At 40.0% G+C, this 21,257-nt stretch overlaps 1 protein-coding gene across 8 annotated transcripts in view; it reads right to left on the reverse strand.

Annotated features, from left to right (window-relative positions):
* Positions 1–21,257, reverse strand: part of CADPS2 (calcium dependent secretion activator 2) — a 544,075-nt gene that overhangs the window by 24,088 nt on the left and 498,730 nt on the right. For all 8 annotated transcript variants that reach the window (XM_034671263.1, XM_034671268.1, XM_019799438.2 and 5 more), the window contains 3 exons: positions 14,214–14,297; positions 14,076–14,108; positions 1,248–1,355 (listed from right to left, as the gene is read on the reverse strand). In XM_034671263.1, the coding sequence (XP_034527154.1) occupies positions 1,248–1,355; positions 14,076–14,108; positions 14,214–14,297 (225 nt within the window). The remainder of the gene's footprint in view (positions 1–1,247; positions 1,356–14,075; positions 14,109–14,213; positions 14,298–21,257) is intronic.

Consider the following 21,257-nt stretch of genomic DNA (forward strand, 5'->3'; position numbering starts at 1 on the left):
AATTACCACGTAAGCAAAAAAAAGTAAAAGCGAATCTGGAAGTAAAACATGCGCTTGTAAATTCAGAGCAATACCAAATGGAAGAAGTTGCTAATATGGTTTCAGTATTTTGTAAAAGAGCCAGCTGGATAGATGATAATTTTTCTACCCCTGCAGGGCATCAAAGCTTTTAGGAAATCATTCTTTTCACACATATTAACACTTAGCTTATTAAAACAGATGATACTTTTATTGTAAAACAGCCCGGGTAGAGGCTGGAAGCATGAAATATGAAAGGGAAGACGCATTCTGACCACCCAAACTGACAGACAGTGAACACGGACACAACAGATCACGGTGAGGAGGATGACGCAGCAAGACCTTCCGTGCCTGCCACAGCGGAAGTGTCGCCGCGAAGCCCGCGAATTGCTGTTATGAAAACATTTGCAGTAACTTGCATAATTAAATGAAATTGCCAGAAAAGCATTTCTAAAATGCAGGGGAGAGGCACATAAATAAATACAGTTCAAAGCAAATACTCCATTTCAGAATCGGCACTGTGGTGACTTATGGGAAGTGACATCCCAGCAAAGTACCATTTCCTTTGACTTGACTGTTAAATAATTACAAATAGGTGACAACACTGTGATTGAAATGGATTGCTCTCTTAGTTTCCTTGACAGATACTAGACAAATGAAACTTAGTGGTCATGCTCTCTAAAACTGCAATCCCCCATTTCTAGGAGTTGCCATGGGTAAATGAAGACTTCTGTCCTGAAAGAACCGCAGGGTTATATTGTTAGCGTGCCTCAGTGCTGTAAATCGAGATAAAAAATGTTCAATAACAGTAGAGTGGCAGGTATTTGCTTTTACGGCAGCTTAGGTCTTTGTTTAACTAAAGAACATTATATTGACTCAAAAAATTTTGATAAAAGAGCCAAATCCATTACAACATGATTCTGTTTACGGAATGCAGCCAAGGCGAGTGAAATGATGCTGTACACAATGATAAACTGGTTATCATCTTGCTTGTTAAAATTAACCTTAGAAGGTTTTTGAGACACTCATTCTAACAGTGACAGTTTTCATGTACAAAAGAAGCCAATTAAGGCTTCTGTCAACAGAGAAATAAAATTATCAACTATATTAGCTGCAGAGAAGAAAAAGGATCAGAAAAGGAGTCTGCTTTGCAAACATACCATCAAAATGCAATTTTTCCTGCACATATTTCTATGATGCCAGGAAGCCTTGCAAGGGCAGTTACTTACATCAAACAGCTTTTCTATATACATTTCCTCATTGACCTTTTCTCGAAGAATATCCTGGTTTTGCCGAACAAACATAATATAGGTGTCTGCCAGATCCATTCCTGGTTTCTGTTGTGGGGGAAAAGCATGGGGAATAAAATATCAGGTCTCAATTGTGAAAATACTATTTTTTTTAAAGATTTTATTTATTTATTTGACAGAGATAGAGACAGCCAGCGAGAGAGGGAACACAAGCAGGGGGAGTGGGAGAGGAAGAAGCAGGCTCACAGCAGAGGAGCCTGACGTGGGGCTCGATCCCATAACGCCGGGATCACGCCCTGAGCCGAAGGCAGACGCTTAACCGCTGTGCCACCCAGGCACCCCGAAAATACTATTTAATCACAACCTTAGAAAATAATTCACTGTATCATTTCAAAAATTACATTAGTAAAATACGCTCAATACCCAAATCGACGATGAGCACCTTCAGTAAATTCCATAATTAAAATAAATAAAAGTTTATTATTGACGTCTGTAACTTGAGGTCATAGTTATTTGTCATTACTGAAAGGATTAGAGACATGCGGTTGTTAACTACTAATCTTTTTTTCTTTAGGGCTATCTTGAAAGGTTAACATGCCAAGAATAAACGAATGCATGTTTTAAAAAAGTCCCCGCTTGAAATAATCATTTCCTAATTGCCAATACAATTTATTGTTACTATTTCTGGCTGGTTATCCATATACATTAAAAACAAAAATGTCAGTTTTCCTTGGATTACCTTCCTCAACTACTCTAGGTTCTCAAGGCATGCAAGCTAAATTTCCTTATTGATCTGAGTGAAATATTATTAGGAAGATACTGGGCAAAAAAATTTAATGGATTACAAACTGAATGTAAACCAAAATTCTGAGGATTACTCATTGCTTCTACTCAGGAAGAAGCAGGCTCATAGCGGAGGAGTGATGTGGGGCTTGATCCCATAACGCCAGGATCACGCCCTGAGCCGAAGGCAGACGCTTAACGACTGCGCCACCCAGGCGCCCCACCGGACTTTAATTCTTTTATTGGGTTTCAAATAGCTAGACCCGTTAATAAAAGTACTCATTTGAATGATCTACGTTTGATCTGTACTGAGTTATTCATCTGATTAGACTATGGCATTAATAATAACAAAATGGTGGAACTGATGCCCAAATGAGTCAGTCTTGTATCATTTCATAGCCATAGAATGTACTTATAACCTCCATCAACAGACTCATTTTGCTAAAGTAAATCAGGCAAAGAAATGAGGTGAAAGAGAATATGGGCCATTCAACTATTACCACTGCAGGAAAAACAAGGCATACTGCTGAGTATTGTGGTAGTGCTTCCCCTTAAAAGAGGGACAAAAAGGTTTTATTGCTTTTTTTGGAGGGCGGGGAGAGGAGTATATTTTATATACAATGATAAAACTGCCCATCTCCTTACCAGTGTACAGTATAGGCAATGAACAACTCATTAATAAAAATTAATTTGATTTTTCGGTAACGAATTTATTTCTGGGTAATGAGAGTCACAGGAAGCTCTTACTGCTCTTATATTTGGCCTAAAGTGAAATATAATCCACATAAATTCAAGGATCCTTTCAAACATGACCCAATATAACAAACTTCATTATTAGTTATAATTTGAAACAACTACTTAAATGTCTTCCCCAGTCTTTCCTTGAAGAGGATCTACGGTGTAGGGAGTATGTTTCAAACCTAATGGAGGCAACTCCAATTAATTCCTACATTATTTTTCTGCATAATTCTCTTAAGCAATGTTTGTAAGTTTAAATAAGATGACAAGGATAACCAAGAGAGAAACCTAGGATGTTTCTTCTTTTCTTGGGGAAGGTGTATATATCAGTTTTTCCAGTGAAGAGGCAGGGTAATTTGTACAAAGTTTACTACTATTAATACTCAAAGACAGCTAACCCATAAGATAAGTACTTCTCTCCATGTTTCCCAAACTTTGTCACAACACTGAAGATGAGAACATTCAGAAACCACACTGCCACAGAATGAAAATGACAAGAGAACACTTTTCTATGTGTAATAGATAGTGTACAGGAAGGTAGCTCAGCATGACCTTCAATCAGGTGCCTGGAAACACACTACTACGATATACATAATACCAAGGCAGCTGGGCACAACTTAGCTAAACTGGGAGTTCAGGAATATGAAAACGAGAGGCTTGCTTTCTCTACCATTTCTCCCCCCAACCCAACCCCATTTTTATTTCTTTTGACAGAAGAGTAGGCTTACAAGTTTAATCTAGTCAATCACTTGATCCATCAGACTCACTGGAAACTAAGCTATAGCTTGGAGGACTGGAGAATACTGACTTTAAACACTTGCCATAGATTCTAAGGTCTTTTGTCCTGTTTCTTTGATCCCTTTCAAGATAACATTTGACATAATGAAACCCCATCCAGGAAGAGTTTATCTTCTAACATCTAAAACTAACAAACATTTTACGGTTTAAGCCTAAAAGAAAATTAAATGCTGTTCCCTTTGGCAGACCTGAGGGATAGGATACTGAAAGCTTTAGGTTGAGACCGTTCTACACTTCCTAAGGAAATAAGAATCTCTGGTTAGGGTGTGAAGTAAAGCTCATTAAAAGTTTATTTCAACAAAATTAAGTGCTTATCTTTTTGTCTTTTTTTTTTGTTTGTTTTTGAAATTATATTTTCTCCTTTTGGCAGATTAAGATCCACTTGCCTGGAAAACAAAACCTTGCATTCTTACATTTCTCATTAGCATTATTTCTTTATCTTTGAGCTGTTTACCTATTCTTGAAACTGTGACATATGGGAATTTCACACCTAGTGAATATATTTTCATGTAGCTGTGGCATGAGACTATAATCATTAAGAGAATATACACAAGTTAGAGTAACTGCAACAGTTGGTGACATTTACCAATTAGAATTATAGTTCTTTATCCTTCCTTTAGTGTATGAAGGGTAATTATCTCTGATAAATTGCTGAAAAAGATGTAATTTTCCTTTTAAACAGTTTCTCCTTACAGTACAAATGTGTTTGGATAGAAGACATTATCACTGGTTCAGTGCTCCTTTGTGCAAAGACTCTGTTTTATGGCAGTAAAATTTACATACTTTGGAAGTACTGCATCTAACTCCATTATTACATGTTATGCATTTAATTTCATCATTACATGGTCTCTTATTAGGAAGTGAAGTTTTGTTAAAAAGTAAAAACTGAACACACGTGGTTAAGTTTTGGGTTTTTTTTTTTGTGTGTGTGTGTGTCGATGATTGGGATGCACGTGACTGCCTGGCAGAGACAACAAGTTGCTACACGTGCTGCTGCGGGGGTTGGGGGCTGTCCGCTAGCTTTAGCAAAGCAGACGTCTAGTAAACTTCAGAAACTGTCGATTTGGATGAGTTTTTTATTAAGAATATTGTGTTCTAGAGAGCTATATTTAGAAATCTTTTCTATATTGGTAATTATAGTTTTCTTAACGAAGAGGAGAGAAGAACAATTAAAAATCATGTAGCAAGCACTCTATGGATTAAATGCCACTCAGAGTCAAAAAATTTTTTTTCCCATTCCCTCATTTAAAGCTCTGAGATCCTTGGTTCACCAAGCACTAACTCCTCCATCTTGTTTATTAGAATAGTAATCTCTAAATCAAAATAGGAATTCTCAAATTCTAATTTGATTCAAAAAAAGAACAAAATTCGGCTAACAAAGTTACAGTAAAAGGACACAAACATCTAAAAGCTTCCCCCATGAGCATCAAGAAATCAATAAATGTGGAAGGAAATGAACTGTGGTCAGGGGAGTGCCCCTGACATTGGCCGCGGAAGTAATAGAATACACCAGTGCAGTGAGTGCATAAGTTTAAGTAAGGGTGCAGGTTCCAGCAGTTTTTTTTTTTTTTCCCAGTCGTTAATCACTAGTTAACCTAGTGAGATGAAAATGCTGTTGAGAAAGAGAGAAAAAAATTCCTTGTTAATTATATGCTGCAAATGCTCTTACTTCCTGCTGCTACGCCTAATCCCACAGGTGCAAGTCTTCACTCTATCTATTCATGGGTAGGTGCGTGCAATGCTGCAGTCATTTTCCACAGCAACGGATTTAGATGCAGAAGCAGCCGCTTAACCTCCCACGGGAGGTTAACAATACACTATGCAAACACTGTCATGGTGTCTATTTAACAAGGAGACAATTTTTTAAATATACTATTCCACTCTCAAAGATGAACTAGAAGCGACAGTATAATTGACTTAATTTGAAAGTGCACTTCTCATAACCTACAAAAGCTTGCCTTGAAGAAACAATCAAGAGTGGAATTGTGTTATCCTGGTTTAAGATAATCTGCAAATAGGAATCTTGTGAGATTTAAAACAACTGCAGGTCTCCTCAGTTTGAAATTGTAACAGGAGCAATTTCGATCTCAGCTCCAGCTTTTCAGATTCAGAAGTAGTGTGTAATTGATCATCAGGGAACGGAGGACATAATTCTACAAACATATAACTTATCCCAGGTATTTTTAACAGCAATAGAGATCTTTCTTTCACCGTGTAATATATTCTTTATTACTCTGGCATTCATGCAGCAATTTCTACAGTTTTCCATTTGAGTGAAAATGTTCTTAAAGTTAAGCTTTTCAAAAGCATTTGCAGTATGTTAAATAAATGATACATTCTCAAAAACTTAAAAAAAAACAGGTTTGAGTATACCTATGATGATTAGGTGGTAAAAAAATATATTTTACCAATTTTGTACAAAGTAGAATAATTGTATTCGCATAGAAAAGCAAAAGGAAATAAACAGAACTAAAGCCTTCAAACTAGATTTATACCATCTTAAATATTACAGAAGCCCAGGAAGAGGAATAATTCACAAAAGCCTGGCAGTGGGGTGGGGGGGGAATGTGAACCATGAAAATGTCACAAGGATATAAAGTTTTCAAAATTTCCTAATAATAGTTTATTGAACTTAAAAACAATGAAAAAAACCCTCATTGTTCTAAAAAAACAAACCCTCCAAACTATTATTTCAAGCAGTGAAGTGGCCAGTCACCTTCCTCTTTGTTAATTCAGCTATATTCAAAATTCTGTTAACACTATTATATATTTTGACTCCAAATTGGAAAGCAGAAAATTCTGAATTTAAGACAACGGTGCCCACATCCACTTGAAAACATCTTTTAGACGTGGAACATGTATGTTTTAAGTATGCACGTTTCCTTCAGTCCTACATTTCTAAGAGGGAGAGTTCCACTACTCCAGCGTTCTTCCTCTGGCTACGGGTTTTCTGTCTGCCCCTGTGAGTACAATTAATAAGAAGCAGGTTCCTACCATAATGCTATGAGAGTATATCATATCAGAATCTTCTGTAACTAATACTCTTATACCTTATGTAGTCATATTGCTTTCACTCTTAAATTTACATGGATGCTTCACACCCTTTCTTCTACACGGTGATGTATTTTATTATTCACAAATCTAAGAATTTGCATGTATATGTACAAACACTTTGTTGTATCACTGGGGGAAAAAATCCTTCCAAAAATGAGGTTCTTTTGAGTACTAAAAGGGATACTGAATAATAGTTTAAAACATTAGCCCGAAATACTCAAGAAAAAGAGGCAGGTTGACTTTGAACTGAGGTTTATAGGCTCAATTTTAATCTTATTATGCCTTGAGCATTTGACACTGTGAGCTTCTAGTATTTCTCTTGCTACTTCTGATCTGTAATAAGGATCACTAACATCTCAGAGTTTGGAGGAATGGGTGCTGATACAGGACTACCACGCAAGGAAAGTGCTCATGTGTGTAGCACATAATTCCCTTATACTCTTATTTTCACGAGTAATGATTATGATGATGATGATGAAGGTATCCAGTCTCTCAGTTTATAGCAAAGTTCGCTAACCTCTCCCTTGTCTGGCTACAGTTATGATGTCAACCATAGAAACTACACTGAGGACTTGGAGACGTGAAATTAAAATGCAGTAGGTATTATTTCATTTAGCTTTTAAAATTCAGATTGACTGGGACTGATTTACTCAGTCCCGAACATGTCAGATTTTGGCTTAAAGGAGACTTGAAGATGTTTGAATGTCAAAGTCTGGAGGCAGTCAGTCCATGGATTTCCCTCTATGAGAAGAGCCAGCCAGCCAGCCAGAACAAAACAAACGAAACAAAAAACAAAGGAAGAAAGATGACAGAAGCAAAATGCGTGTCTAGGAACGGCAATAGGCAACCTCCTCTGCTCCTACAATGGCGAGACTTTAATCTGGTCCCGGGGTGCCTCTCTCCCTCCAGGTGACTGCGTCCCAGTGGGCAGGTGCTCCACTCCCTGATTCTGCCTGGCTGTCATTCTGAGAGAGCACTGAGTATTCATGTGGACTTATCTAAGAAATAAACAATATCTGAAGCAAAAGAAGGAGGGAAAATACCATTGTCTCTGAACTGACCGATGATACCTTTATTTTTAATAAATTTTAAAATAAAAAAAATCTTTATTTAACTGTTCACCATCACCAATGGGCACTAACATTTTTTTAAAAGTAATCACTACACCCAGTGTGGGGTCAAGCTCATGACTCCAAGATCGAGTCATATATAGCCCTCACAACTTAGCCAGCCAGGTGTGCCATGACTATACCTTTAAAAGTCACCACTGATATGGGGCACCTGGGTGGCACAGTTAAACCTTCAACTCTTGGTTTTGGCTGGGGTCTGATCTTTGGTGGTGAGATCTAGCCCCCACGTGGAGTGCACTAAGTGCGGACTCTGCTTGGGTTTCTCTCTCCCTCATTTTCTCCCCCTCTCCCCTGGCACACTCTCTCTCACTGAAATAACTAAATCTCTTTAAAAAATATTTTTTAAAGATTTTATTTATTTATTTGAGAGAGAGAGAGAAAGAGAGAGAAAGAGTAAGAGAGAGAGAGAGAGAAGGTGTGTGTGGGGAGAAGGGCAGAAGGAGAGGGAGAAACAGACTCCCCCCTGGGCAGGAAGCCAGACGTGGGGCTTGATTCCAAGCCATGACCTGAGCTGAAGGCAGACACTTTAACCAACTGAGCCACCAGGATCCCCTAAATAAATAAATCTTGAAAAAAAATGAAAAAATACAGGTCACTACTGATATATGCAAGGTGCTTAATATTTGAAAAATATATGAAAAACAATCTGTTTTTTTTTCACTCTGTGGAAGGCAAATGATTTTTCTTTTGAAGCAAGGAATGGGAAATGCAGAATGTATGAGAACAGAAAGCATCATTCCAGGTAGAAGCAATAACAATCCCATTTATTTCAACAGTGCTTTACCTCTACCATGAACTTTTATGTTAATATGCCTGTTGAAACTCCTAGGAACCTAGTGAGGGAGACAGCACAGGAATTACCCATTATCCTCAGTGCACAGGTGGGAAAATGGCAGCCCATGAGTCACACAGCTAATAGGATGCAGAGGGTGGGATTTGAACTAAATCTTGGACTCCACGGCAAGTCTGTATGGTATAGAGCTGAATTCAAGCCACACTTTGGGGAGTTGGGATATTAGACATCTTTGGCTGTGTCATAAAGAAGAGAGAGAATTTGAAAGAATTATTAATGAAGACAAGAGAAAAAGAAACCCTCTCCATTTTGCAGGACAGACAACCAGGCTCGGGCATCAGCACTATGAAGCAAATCAATGGAGAGTTTCTCCTGTGCTTCCTCCTTGTTCTTGGTCAGTCATCCTTATCATGTCCTCCACTCTCTTTAGCTGTGTCACCTCACCGTCTAGCACAGAGGTCATATGTGCAATGTGTGTGCTAACGTTAAGACAATTTTCAATAGGCACTGTTCACATACCCCCACCCCCCTACATGCCCCATAACTAACACAACTTATAATTTAGTCATCTATAGAATGGGTATGTTACAGAAACTGCAGGCATCCTGCTGTGACATTTTATCATTCCGTGAATTCTTAATGTCTCTCCTGTTCCATGCAAGAGAGAGCAGAGCCCAAAAATGTCACCTAGTAGATGATGAGAAGACGAAGAACTAGAAAAAAATACTGTGGACAAAGGAACAATACATGTCATGATTAGACTGGGACTTAAAGGTTTTTTGGAGGAAGACAGAGTATTAAGAGGAAATACTGTCAACATAATTTATCACTGTTGCTGTTGACCTCAGTCAATTGGCTGAGGTACTATTTGTCAGGTTCATCCATGATATATCTATCACCTCCCTGCCCCCCACATCCCACCCTCCTTCTTATACTATACCTTTCGTAGGACGTCACTATGCACAGCCTTAAGTTGCGGGGAGCAACATGGTCTCCTTGCAAGCAAAGCATCTACACTAATTATTGGGAAGTCTTCTGTAAGGGAGGGCTATCTTTCTTGCCATTTGTTTCCTCAATCAAACATTTACTTGTGTAAGTGTGGACTAATGCACATTTGTTTTATATTGTGGATTATATCCTTGCTCAAATGATCCTAGCTCAGGCCATTGCGAGCTCTTTCAGATGCCTCCTGTGTCTCTTTAATATATCCCCTATCGTTGTGTGTGTGTGTGTGCGTGTGCGTGTGTGTGTTTTAAACACTTCCTTACTTTCTGCCTCTATAAGATGTTCCAGGGTCATCTTGTATATTTGCTGCCCCAGTCCCAGTATCTGCCATTTCTCCAGAGAGTCCTGATTCACTTTCCTGGAGATCAGACACTAAGGGCTGGGTACTAGGTGTGGTGCTGCTGCTGGGGTATGGTTACTTCTGGGCCCTCTCAGTGAACAAGCCAAGGAAATATATGCATATATAAGTATTTCTACATGTAACCAGCTCTATGTTAAGCTCAAGACAAGTTCACGTTAATGTCTCCAACTCCAATCCATTACCACAGAGACCATTCTAGCCTCCTCGTCTCCAACCTCTCACTCCAACAGTGAGAAACTTGGCTCTCACCAAACACCGTCCCTGTACTTCATCATTCCCTTCCAGGGGATAGGCCTAGTGGTTTCTGAATTGTTAGCCGGTGGGAAAGCACTTTATCAACTAGACCACCATGCTTACGTGCAGTTGCTTTCTCCTTTATTATTACAGACTCCACTCATTTTCATTGTCACTCAAATCAGAACTTTTTCCTCCATCTTTTTCAGGGAGGTTATTCCACACATTTGCAATATTTAAAAAATCAGAATCTCCTTTCCGTCCTGGGATCCCATGATATCCTAATTGATCTTTTAAAAATGTGCCCATGTTCAGGTTCAATCTTTGCTGTAAAATCAGGCTTTGACAAATACATAGTATCATGTAACCATTACAGTGTCGCACAGAATAGCTTCACTGCTCCTAGAAGTTTCCTGGGCTTCACCTAGATGCTTCACTGACCTTGAACTTACGGCGACCACTAGTCTGTTTTATAATCTTTATAGTTTTGCCTGTACTAGTAGGTGAGAGGTGTAGCCTGTTCTCAGACTGGCTTCTTTCCCTTGGCAATAGGCCTTTCGGATTCATTTATATCTTTGGGGGGCCTGTTAGCTCATTTCTTTTTCCTCTTTTTTTTTTTTCTGGATAGTATTCCAATCGTCTCGTTCATCTACCGAAGGATATTTTAGTTGCTTCCAATTTGGGTGACTATGAATCAGTTCGGTAGGAATATTCGTGTGCAGGTTTTGGTGTGGATGTACATTTTCACATCAGGTGGATAAATACCCAGAATTGGAATTGGCGGGTTGCATGGTGAGACTGTTCAGCTTTGTAACAAACGGCCAGCCTTCCAAAGCAGCTCTACCGTATTACATTCACACCAGCAATGAATGTGAGTCCTTGTCGGTCCCTATCCTTGTCAACATCTTGCTATTGTCATTTTTTAAAAAATTTCAGCCACACTAATGGGTGTGTAGGGGTACCTCATTGTTTTAACTTGCATTTTCCTAACAACAAATGACGTTGAGCATCTTTTCATGTATTTGAGAGCTGTATGTCTTTGTTACAGTGTCAATTCCGATATTTTGCCATTTTTCAAATTGGGTTGTTTTCTTATTGTTGAGTATTAAGAGTTCTCTGTTCATTTTAGATACAAGTTCTTTGCCAAATATGTGTGTCTGGCTTGTCTTTTCATTCTCTTGACAGTGCAGAGTAGTTAATTATTAAGTCCAATTTTCTCTCCTGGATGTTTTTGGTGTTGTCCCTAAAACCTCATCACCGAACCCAAGACCACATATATTTTCTCTTATGTTCTCTTCTAGAAGTCTGCATTTTACTGGTAGGTTTTTGATCAGTTTTGAGTTAGTTTTTGTGAAAGATGAGCCAGTGTTCTTTTTCCTCATGAGGTTCTCCTTAAAAGACTGCTTTAGAGAGGCATATCTGCTGGGGTTTTAGCATAAACAACAGTAACAGTCAACAGCGACTTATAGCCGTTGAAGTTGATATTCAGGCATCGGTAATAGAGGTGCAATGTCCAGATCGGACGGAGAAACTCCTCCCTGAGTAATCTGCCACAGCCAGACCATGTCTATGGTTTAGTGTGCTCTGCTGGGGCAGGGGGGCAACTTGATTTAATAATTATATAAATGAAATTTAAAAATTTAATAATGGTAAGCTGAATCCGCCTAGAGAGTGATGAGTGACTGGCATGATAAAGAGCTGGGGTACAGTGGTTGTAGCTGTTCTAATGTGTGTCTGTTTCTCTCTCTCTCATCCTTGACACTGAATGGCTTGTGGGCAGTCAATGTATATTTTCATCATGTAAGCCTGGGACCTAGCACTTAGTTTTAAATAAATACTTAAATAGTGAGTTCAGTGAAGAAATTGAAAATGTCTAATATAGAAAGTACGAATTCCTCAGACAATATATCCCTTTGAATAGCCACCACATCCTTTGGGAAGAGGAGGCATGATTAATTATCATCAAATATTTGAAGGGCTATCATGCAGAAGAGGGATTAGAACCAAGGTAGAATTCACAGAGGTACGGAACTTCAAGTCATTGTAGGTAAGAGGAGGCTGCCGCCTTTTGGTAAGCCTGCAATTACTGAAAAAATTAAAAGAGCCTGAACGAATCTTTGTGAGGGATATCAGGAGGGGCAGTTTTTGCACTGAGAAGGAGAATGAATGAACCACTTTCTCTATCTTTCAAGTCTGAAGCTTGATAAGGTCTAACAGATCTCGTACAGGGTCAAATTAAGAACTTCAAATGTCCTGGGGCGCCTGGGTAGAGCAGCTGGTTAAACATTCAACTCATGGTTTCAGCTCAGGTAACGATCTCAGGGGTCAGGAGACTGAGCCCTCGGTCCAGCTCCTCCATGCAGTGTGGAGGCTGCTTGAGATTCTCTCCCCCTCTCCTTCTGCCCCTCCCATTTGTGCCCTTTCTTTCTAAAAAATAGATTAAAAAATCTTAAAAAAAGAACTTCAAAAGCCCTAAGAACAAATATTTAAGGTGTCCCATTCTACTTGTATTTCAAAATAAAAACAAAGCTATATTATAAAATATGTTAGGAATTCCGATGAATTTCATGCGTTCCTGTGATGATTTGTCTCTTTCTTTTTAAGATAGGAATTTTAACTCTCCTTAATTTTCCCTTTCTCTCTTTTGTGCTGTCATTTTGCAAGACCCTACACCTGTGATTATTTCTGCTTATTGCCCAGTGCTGGTTTTCTGATTCGAGGTACAATACAAGGAGTATACTAAGACTTCTCTGGAATCATTTGTGAAATAAAACAGCCTTGTTCCAAAGAAACCCTATGCAAAGGCAGGAAAGTCCATGGCCTTTTCATTTAAAATATCCATTTATACTCTTAACTACAGGGAACAAGTGGATGGTTACCAGAGGCGAGGTGGGTGGGGGGATGGGGGAAGTAGGGGATGGGGATTAAAGAGTACATCTATCATGATGAAAAAGAAGATAAAAAATATCCATTTATAATAATTACGGCAGCAATAAATCTGGGGACTATTTAGTCCATAGTATAATATGTGGTTCTGCATTTTAAAAATAAGAGCCATCTACAACTGCTATACAGAGCTTGCCTGTCCTTAAGCCACTGACATTCATAATGACGATCGGGGTGTGATGCTACCCAAGCACAATCTTAAGTAAAAGCTGAGATGACTTATGTTCCATTTAGTTTTAATTTGTAAGTTTTATTTTCATTGTGCTCAAATTCTTTGAAATGTGATACATATGCCAAGATATATGATTAAACAGAACATATTCGGCCTTGATCACATATGTGTTAATAGGATGAAGGCGAAAAGTAATTTGTTAGGATTATCAATTTAAAAATGCTGCACTAACTTGTTGATTTATCAGGTGAATTTTCTAATTGCAGCTCATGGTATCTTAATCTTTGAACAGATTTACAGGTTACAAATTATTTCCCAAGAATTGTATGAAACATCAAATGCTAAAATAAGTGAATATTGATTTATAACACTTTTGTATTTAAAAAACTCATTCTTTAACTGGTTTCTTTATTGTCACTTTAACTCCTGTAAGAAACCTGTTACAGCTTTCATATAAAGGGAAGAGACAGTGAGTATTTTTCTATAAATGGTATGAGGCATTCACTACCCAGTCCTAGAGTATTAGAATTACCCTCTGCAACTAAGCTGACATGTTCTCATAATGACTTGACCTCCGTAAGAGTTCCCAAGTTAAAATGGAAAAAGTACACTGAAATAATCATGTCAAGCCTTCTTCTGAGGGTTAGCACTTGCTTAAGGAAAATAAACTGCTCCCTGAGGGAATGGCACTCACTTTAAAGATCTGAAATAAACCTGTGGTAAACCATAATTATTTAAAAAAGAATTATACACACACACACACAGTTTTTAAAAGCAAATAAAAAATACTTACTGGAACATCAACATATTTTGCAGCTGCTTTCACCTTAAGTGGAAAAGAGATAATTATGAGAATTATTTTCTTAACTGTTAGATAAGTACTACGACAACAGTCAAAAGACAGCAGAAGAGAACTCATTCAAATACTTACAGTGAATGACAGAATGGATGAAAAGAAAGTGCCTTCATCATATCTTGACAGCTTAGATAACACCCCTTCCAACACTGAAACAAACTGTAATTGTTTATAGTGAGTACTTAGAATATTACAAATTAGTAACAGGGCGAACAATTTCTGGACCAACTTCTCCTGCAGCACAAAAATCCACAATGAATAAACTGACAGTCAAAGGGCTGACTTGTAATGTTTACTCTTTCACTTTGAAGATGAGTTCTAAGGTCCCTTTCCTATTGCTGGAAATGATACACAAAGTTTTTTTTAAGATAAGAGTAACATGTAAACATGTAACAGCAGCCTGGTCACTGAACATGTGAGATAATTTAAACTGTTGATAAGTTAACTTGAAATTCCTGAGACTATTCCTTAAAACAATTTTCAACTTCAGTAGAGATGTTTAGAAGTAATGATGGGACCGAGAGAGTGTTAAGATGGCGGGAGGAGTAGGGGACCCCTTTTTCAGCCGGTCCCCTGAGTTGAGCTGGATAGGCACCAGACCAGCAGGAATATCCACGGAATCAGCCTGAGACGCAGGAAGATACATCTGGATCTCTACAAATGAACATCTCCAGCGCTGAGTATCGAGGTACGAAGCGGGGAGCCGTGAAACCGCGCACAGATATCGGAAGCTAAACAGAAGGGGGAGGGAGCCGCCGTGTCAGGGCGCCGGGAAGCGGTAGCCACCTGCAAGGGGGAGTGGACAGACCGCGGACCCGCACGCTTGAGACAGCAGGCTGAGAAGGGAGCTCCGGGAGCGCACGCGGGACGGCTGGCGGTTGGCGGGCCACCTGCACGGGGGAGCAGGCGGACTCGCGGACAGCACCCGCGAGACAGCAGACTTAGAATGCGAGCTCCAGGAGCGCGCGCGCAGGGCAGCTGGCGGGCCACCTGCACCAGGGAGCGGGTGGACCGCGGACCCGCACCCTCGAAACGGCAGACTGAGTCCGTGAGCCGGGAGCGTGCACCACCAAGCATCTCACGGAGCTCCGGAGCTCCGGTGTGCTCACTGGATCGAGGCTGAGACCGGGAGCTCCGGGAGCGTCCGCGGGGCGGCTGGCGGCTGGAGGGCCACCTGCACGGGGGAGCAGGCGGACTCGCGGTCAGCACCCGTGAGACACCAGACTGAGACGGGGAGCTCCGGGAGCCCGCGCGGGGCGGCTGGCGGCGGGCGGGGTTGGAAACACAAAGGACAGAGACGTGCCGGCCCTGGAAGTGAGGGCTGGGACGCCGGGTGTGGGGCGCACAGCCCGGGATGCTGCAGGGTTGAGCAGCACCAACAGAAACAGAGTTAAAGTGGCCAGAACATCAGTGGAGAACGATCCGCGATCCCTCTGTTCTGAGACAGAGGCTGAATTTCAGCCGCTGCTGCTCTCTCAGAAGAGGCATAGCAAACCGCCAGGGAAAGCCGCCAGAGAACAAAAGCCCGGAAATACCGGCTCACAGGGTGCCCATCCCCATCCCCCCTCGCAAGGGACACAGAGACTCTACCCAAACNTGGCCTCGGCCACAGAATTAATACATATGGATGTATCCCAATTATCAGAAATGGAATTCAGAGCAACAATGGTCAAGATGATGAGTAAACTTGAAAAAAGCATCAGAGAAAGCGTTGCTGAGAATATAGAATCCCTAAGGGCAGAAATGAGAGCGAATCTGACAGAAATTAAAAACTCAGTGGGCCAAATACAGTCAAAACTAGAGGCTCTGACGGCCAGGGTCACCGAGGCAGAGGAACGCGTTAGCGAATTGGAGGATGGGTTAGTAGAAGAAAAAACGAAAATAGAAGCTGGTCTTAAAAAAATCCACGCCCACGAATGTAGATTACGGGAGATTACTGACTCTATGAAACGATCCAATGTCAGAATCATCGGCATCCCTGAAGGGGTGGAGAAAAACAGAGGTCTAGAAGAGATATTTGAACAAATTGTAGCTGAAAACTTCCCTAATCTAGCAAGGGAAACAAGCATTCGTGTCCAAGAGGCAGAGAGGACCCCATCCAAGCTCAACCAGGACAAACCTACGCCACGGCATGTCATAGTGCAATTCGCAAATATTAGATCCAAGGATACAGTATTGAAAGCGGCCAGGGCAAAGAAATTTCTCACGTACCAAGGCAAAGGTATCAGGATTACGTCAGACCTGTCTACAGAGACCTGGAATGAGAGAAAGGCTTGGGGGGGCATTTTTAAAGCTCTTTCAGAGAAAAACATGCAGCCAAGGATCCTTTATCCAGCAAAGCTGTCATTCAGAATTGATGGAGAAATAAAGACGTTCCAAAATCGCCAATCATTAACCAATTTCGTAACCACGAAACCAGCCCTACAGGAGATATTAAGGGGGGCTCTATAAAGGTAAAAAGGCCCCAAGAGTGATACAGAGCAGCAAGTCACAACCGATACAAAGACTTTAAAGAGAAATGGCATCATTAAAATCATATCTGTCAATAATCTCTATCAATCTAAATGGCTTAAACTCTCCCATAAAACGCCACAGGGTTGCAGATTGGATAAAAAGACATGACCCATCCATTTGCTGTCTACAAGAGACTCATTTTGAACCCAAAGATGCATTCAGACTTAGAGTAAGGGGATGGAGTACCATCTTCCACGCAAATGGACCTCAAAAGAAAGCTGGAGTAGCAATTCTCATATCAGATAGACTGGATTTTAAACTAGAGGCCATAGAGAGAGATACAGAAGGGCACTATATTATTCTTAAAGGAAGTATTCAACAAGTGGATATGACAATTATTAATATATATGCCCCCAACAGGGGAGCAGCAAGATACACAAGCCAACTCTTAACCAAAATAAAGAGACATATAGATAAGAACACAGTAATAGTAGGGGACCTCAACACCCCACTATCAGAAATAGACAGAACACCCTGGCAAAAACTAAGCAAAGAATCAAAGGCTTTGAATGCCATACTCGACGAGTTGGACCTCATAGATATATATAGAACACTACACCCCAGAACCAAAGAATACTCATTCTATTCAAATGCCCATGGAACATTCTCAAGAATAGATCATGCTCTGGGACACAAAACAGGTCTCAGCCAATACCAAAAGATTGAAATTATCCCCTGCATATTCTCAGACCACAACGCTCTGAAATTGGAACTCAACCACAAGGAAAAACCTGGAAGAAACTCAAACACTTGGAGGCTAAGAACCATCCTGCTCAAGAATGACTCGATAAACCAGGAAATCAAAAAACAAATTAAACAATTTATGGAGACCAACGAGAATGAATACACAACGGTCCAAAACCTATGGGATACTGCAAAGGCAGTCCTAAGGGGGAAATACATAGCCATCCAAGCCTCACTCAAAAGAATAGAAAAATCTAAAATGCAGTTTCTATATTCTCACCTCAAGAAACTGGAACAGCAACAGAGGGACAGGCCTAACCCACTGACAAGGAAGGAGTTGACCAAGATTAGAGCAGAAATCAATGAATTAGAGACCAGAACCACAGTAGAGCAGATCAACAGGACTAGAAGCTGGTTCTTTGAGAGAATCCATAAAATTGATAGACCACTGGCAAAACTTGTCCAAAAACAAAGAGAAAGGACTGAGATTATTAAAATTATGACTGAAAAGGGAGAGGTCACGACCAGCACCATTGAAATTGCAAGGATTATTAGAAACTTTTATCAACAGCTATATGCCAAAAAACTAAACAATCTGGAAGAGATGGAGGCCTTCCTGGAAACCTATAAACTACCAAGACTGAAACAGGAAGAAATAGATTTCTTAAATAGGCCAATTAACTATGAAGAAATTGAGTCAGTGATAAACAACCTTCCAAATAATAAAACTCCAGGCCCAGACGGTTTTCCTGGGGAATTCTACCAAACATTCAAAGAAGAAATAATACCTATTCTCCTAAAGCTATTTCAAAAAATAGAAACAGAAGGAAAGCTACCAAACTCATTCTATGAGGCTAATATTACCTTGATCCCCAAACCAGGCAAAGACCCCCTCAAAAAGGAGAATTACAGACCGATTTCTCTAATGAATATGGATGCCAAAATCCTCAACAAGATCCTTGCTAATAGAATCCAACAGTACATTAAAAGGATTATCCATCATGACCAAGTGGGATTCATACCTGGGATGCAAGCATGGTTCAACACTCGCAAATCAATCAATGTGATACATCATATCAACAAGAAAAGACTCAAGAACCATATGATCCTCTCAATTGATGCAGAAAAAGCATTTGACAAAATACAGCATCCTTTCCTGATTAAAACCCTTCAGAGTGTAGGAATAGAGGGTACATTTCTCAATCTCATAAAAGCCATCTATGAAAAGCCTACTGCAAGCATTATTCTCAATGGGGAAAAGCTGGAAGCCTTTCCCTTAAGATCAGGAACACGACAAGGATGCCCACTCTCGCCACTATTATTCAACATAGTACTAGAAGTCCTTGCAACAGCAATCAGAAGACAAAAAGGGATCAAAGGTATCCAAATCGGCAAAGAAGAAGTCAAACTGTCTCTCTTTGCAGATGACATGATACTCTATATGGAAAACCCAAAGGAATCCACTCCCAAACTATTAGAAGTTATAGAACAATTCAGTAAGGTGGCAGGATACAAAATCAATGCCCAGAAATCAGTTGCATTTCTATACACGAATAACGAGACTGAAGAAAGAGAAATTAGGGAATCCATCCCATTTACAATAACACCAAAAACCATGCGTTACCTTGGAATTAACTTAACCAGAGACGTAAAGGACCTATATGCTAGAAACTATAGATCACTTTTGAAAGATATTGAGGAAGACATAAAAAGATGGAAAAATATTCCATGCTCATGGATTGGAAGAATTAACATAGTTAAAATGTCCATACTACCCAGAGCAATCTACACTTTCAATGCTATCCCGATCAAAATACCGAGGACATTTTTCAAAGAACTGGAACAAATAGTCCTTAAATTTGTATGGAACCAGAAAAGGCCCCGAATCTCCAAGGAACTGTTGAAAAGGAAAAACAAAGCTGGGGGCATCACAATGCCGGATTTCGAGCTGTACTACAAAGCTGTGATCACAAAGACAGCATGGTACTGGCACAAAAACAGACACATCGACCAATGGAACAGAATAGAGAACCCAGAAATGGACCCTCGGCTCTTTGGGCAACTAATCTTTGATAAAGCAGGAAAAAACATCCGGTGGAAAAAAGACAGTCTCTTCAATAAATGGTGCTGGGAAAATTGGACAGCTACATGCAAAAGAATGAAACTTGACCACTCTCTCACACCATACACAAAAATAAACTCCAAATGGATGAAAGACCTCAATGTGAGACAGGAATCCATCAAAATTCTAGAGGAGAACATAGGCAACAACTTCTATGACATCGGCCAGAGCAACCTTTTTCACGACACATCTCCAAAGGCAAGAGAAATAAAAGATAAAATGAACTTATGGGACTTTATCAGGATAAAGAGCTTCTGCACAGCCAAGGAAACAGTCAAAAAAACTAAGAGACAGCCCACGGAATGGGAGAATATATTTGCAAAGGACACCACAGATAAAGGACTGGTATCCAAGATCTACAAAGAACTTCTCAAACTCAATACACGAGAAACAAATAAACAAATCATAAAATGGGCAGAAGATATGAACAGACACTTTTCCAATGAAGACATACAAATGGCTAACAGACACATGAAAAAATGTTCAAAATCATTAGCCATCAGGGAAATTCAAATCAAAACCACACTGAGATACCACCTTACGCCAGTTAGAATGGCAAAGATAGACAAGGCAAGAAACAACAATTGTTGGAGAGGATGTGGAGAAAGGGGATCCCTCCTACATTGTTGGTGGGAATGCAAGTTGGTACAGCCACTCTGGAAAACAGTGTGGAGGTCCCTTAAAAAGTTAAAAATTGAACTACCCTATGACCCAGCCATTGCACTACTGGGTGTTTACCCCAAAGATACAGACGTAGTAAAGAGAAGGGCCATATGCACCCCAATGTTCATAGCTGCATTGTCCACAATAGCCAAATCATGGAAGGAGCCGAGATGCCCTTCAACAGATGACTGGATTAAGAAGCTGTGGTCCATATATACAATGGAATATTACTCAGCTATCAGAAAGAACGAATTCTCAACATTTGCTGCAACATGGACGGCACTGGAGGAGATAATGCTAAGTGAAATAAGTCAAGCAGAGAAAGACAATTATCATATGATTTCTCTCATCTATGGAACATAAGAACTAGGATGATCGGTAGGGGAAGAAAGGGATAAAGAAAAGGGGGGTAATCAGAAGGGGGAATGAAACATGAGAGACTATGGACTATGAGAAACAAACTGAAGACTTCAGAGGGGAGGGGGTGGAGGAATGGGATAGACTGGTGATGGGTAGTAAGGAGACACGTATTGCATGGTGCACTGGGTGTTATATGCAACTAATGAAGCATCAAACTTTACATCGGAATCTGGTGATGTACTGTATGTTGATTAACATAATATAATAAAATAAAATTTAAAAAAAAAGAAGTAATGATGGTCAAGTGTAATCAGATTGCTTCCTGTCATAGATCACTTGACCATTCCCCAACTTTTTCTATCTACAGAAAAGGTTGAGTCAAAATGACCAGGTAATGGAAGTAATGTGTAGCACTCGAGGCTCCTGTGACCCTGCAATGAAGTCCGACGTTAGTTAACAGGCATTTACCAAGTAGTTCTAATGAGGACATAAAGGATCAAACCTGCTTTCAGAAGCTTACAAAGCAGTTGGAGACCTAAACCAGATAAATACTCTGCAGGGAGAGAGCACTAGATTGAGGTTAATATAAGCTCCTGATTCCACACTGACTACTATGTGGGCTCAGGCCGACCACTGCACCAGTCAGTTCTTCTGTCAGTTAAATCGTGTGTGTGTGTGTCACATACGTACGCGCGTGCACTGTGGGTGGTATGGAATTAAAATTCGTCTCACAAGTGTTTTACATTTCTACAATTTTATATTTCTCTGAAGCTAAA

This window comes from Ailuropoda melanoleuca, chromosome 1 (genome assembly GCF_002007445.2).
Source record: "Ailuropoda melanoleuca isolate Jingjing chromosome 1, ASM200744v2, whole genome shotgun sequence".
NCBI classification, from domain to species: domain Eukaryota; kingdom Metazoa; phylum Chordata; class Mammalia; order Carnivora; family Ursidae; genus Ailuropoda; species Ailuropoda melanoleuca.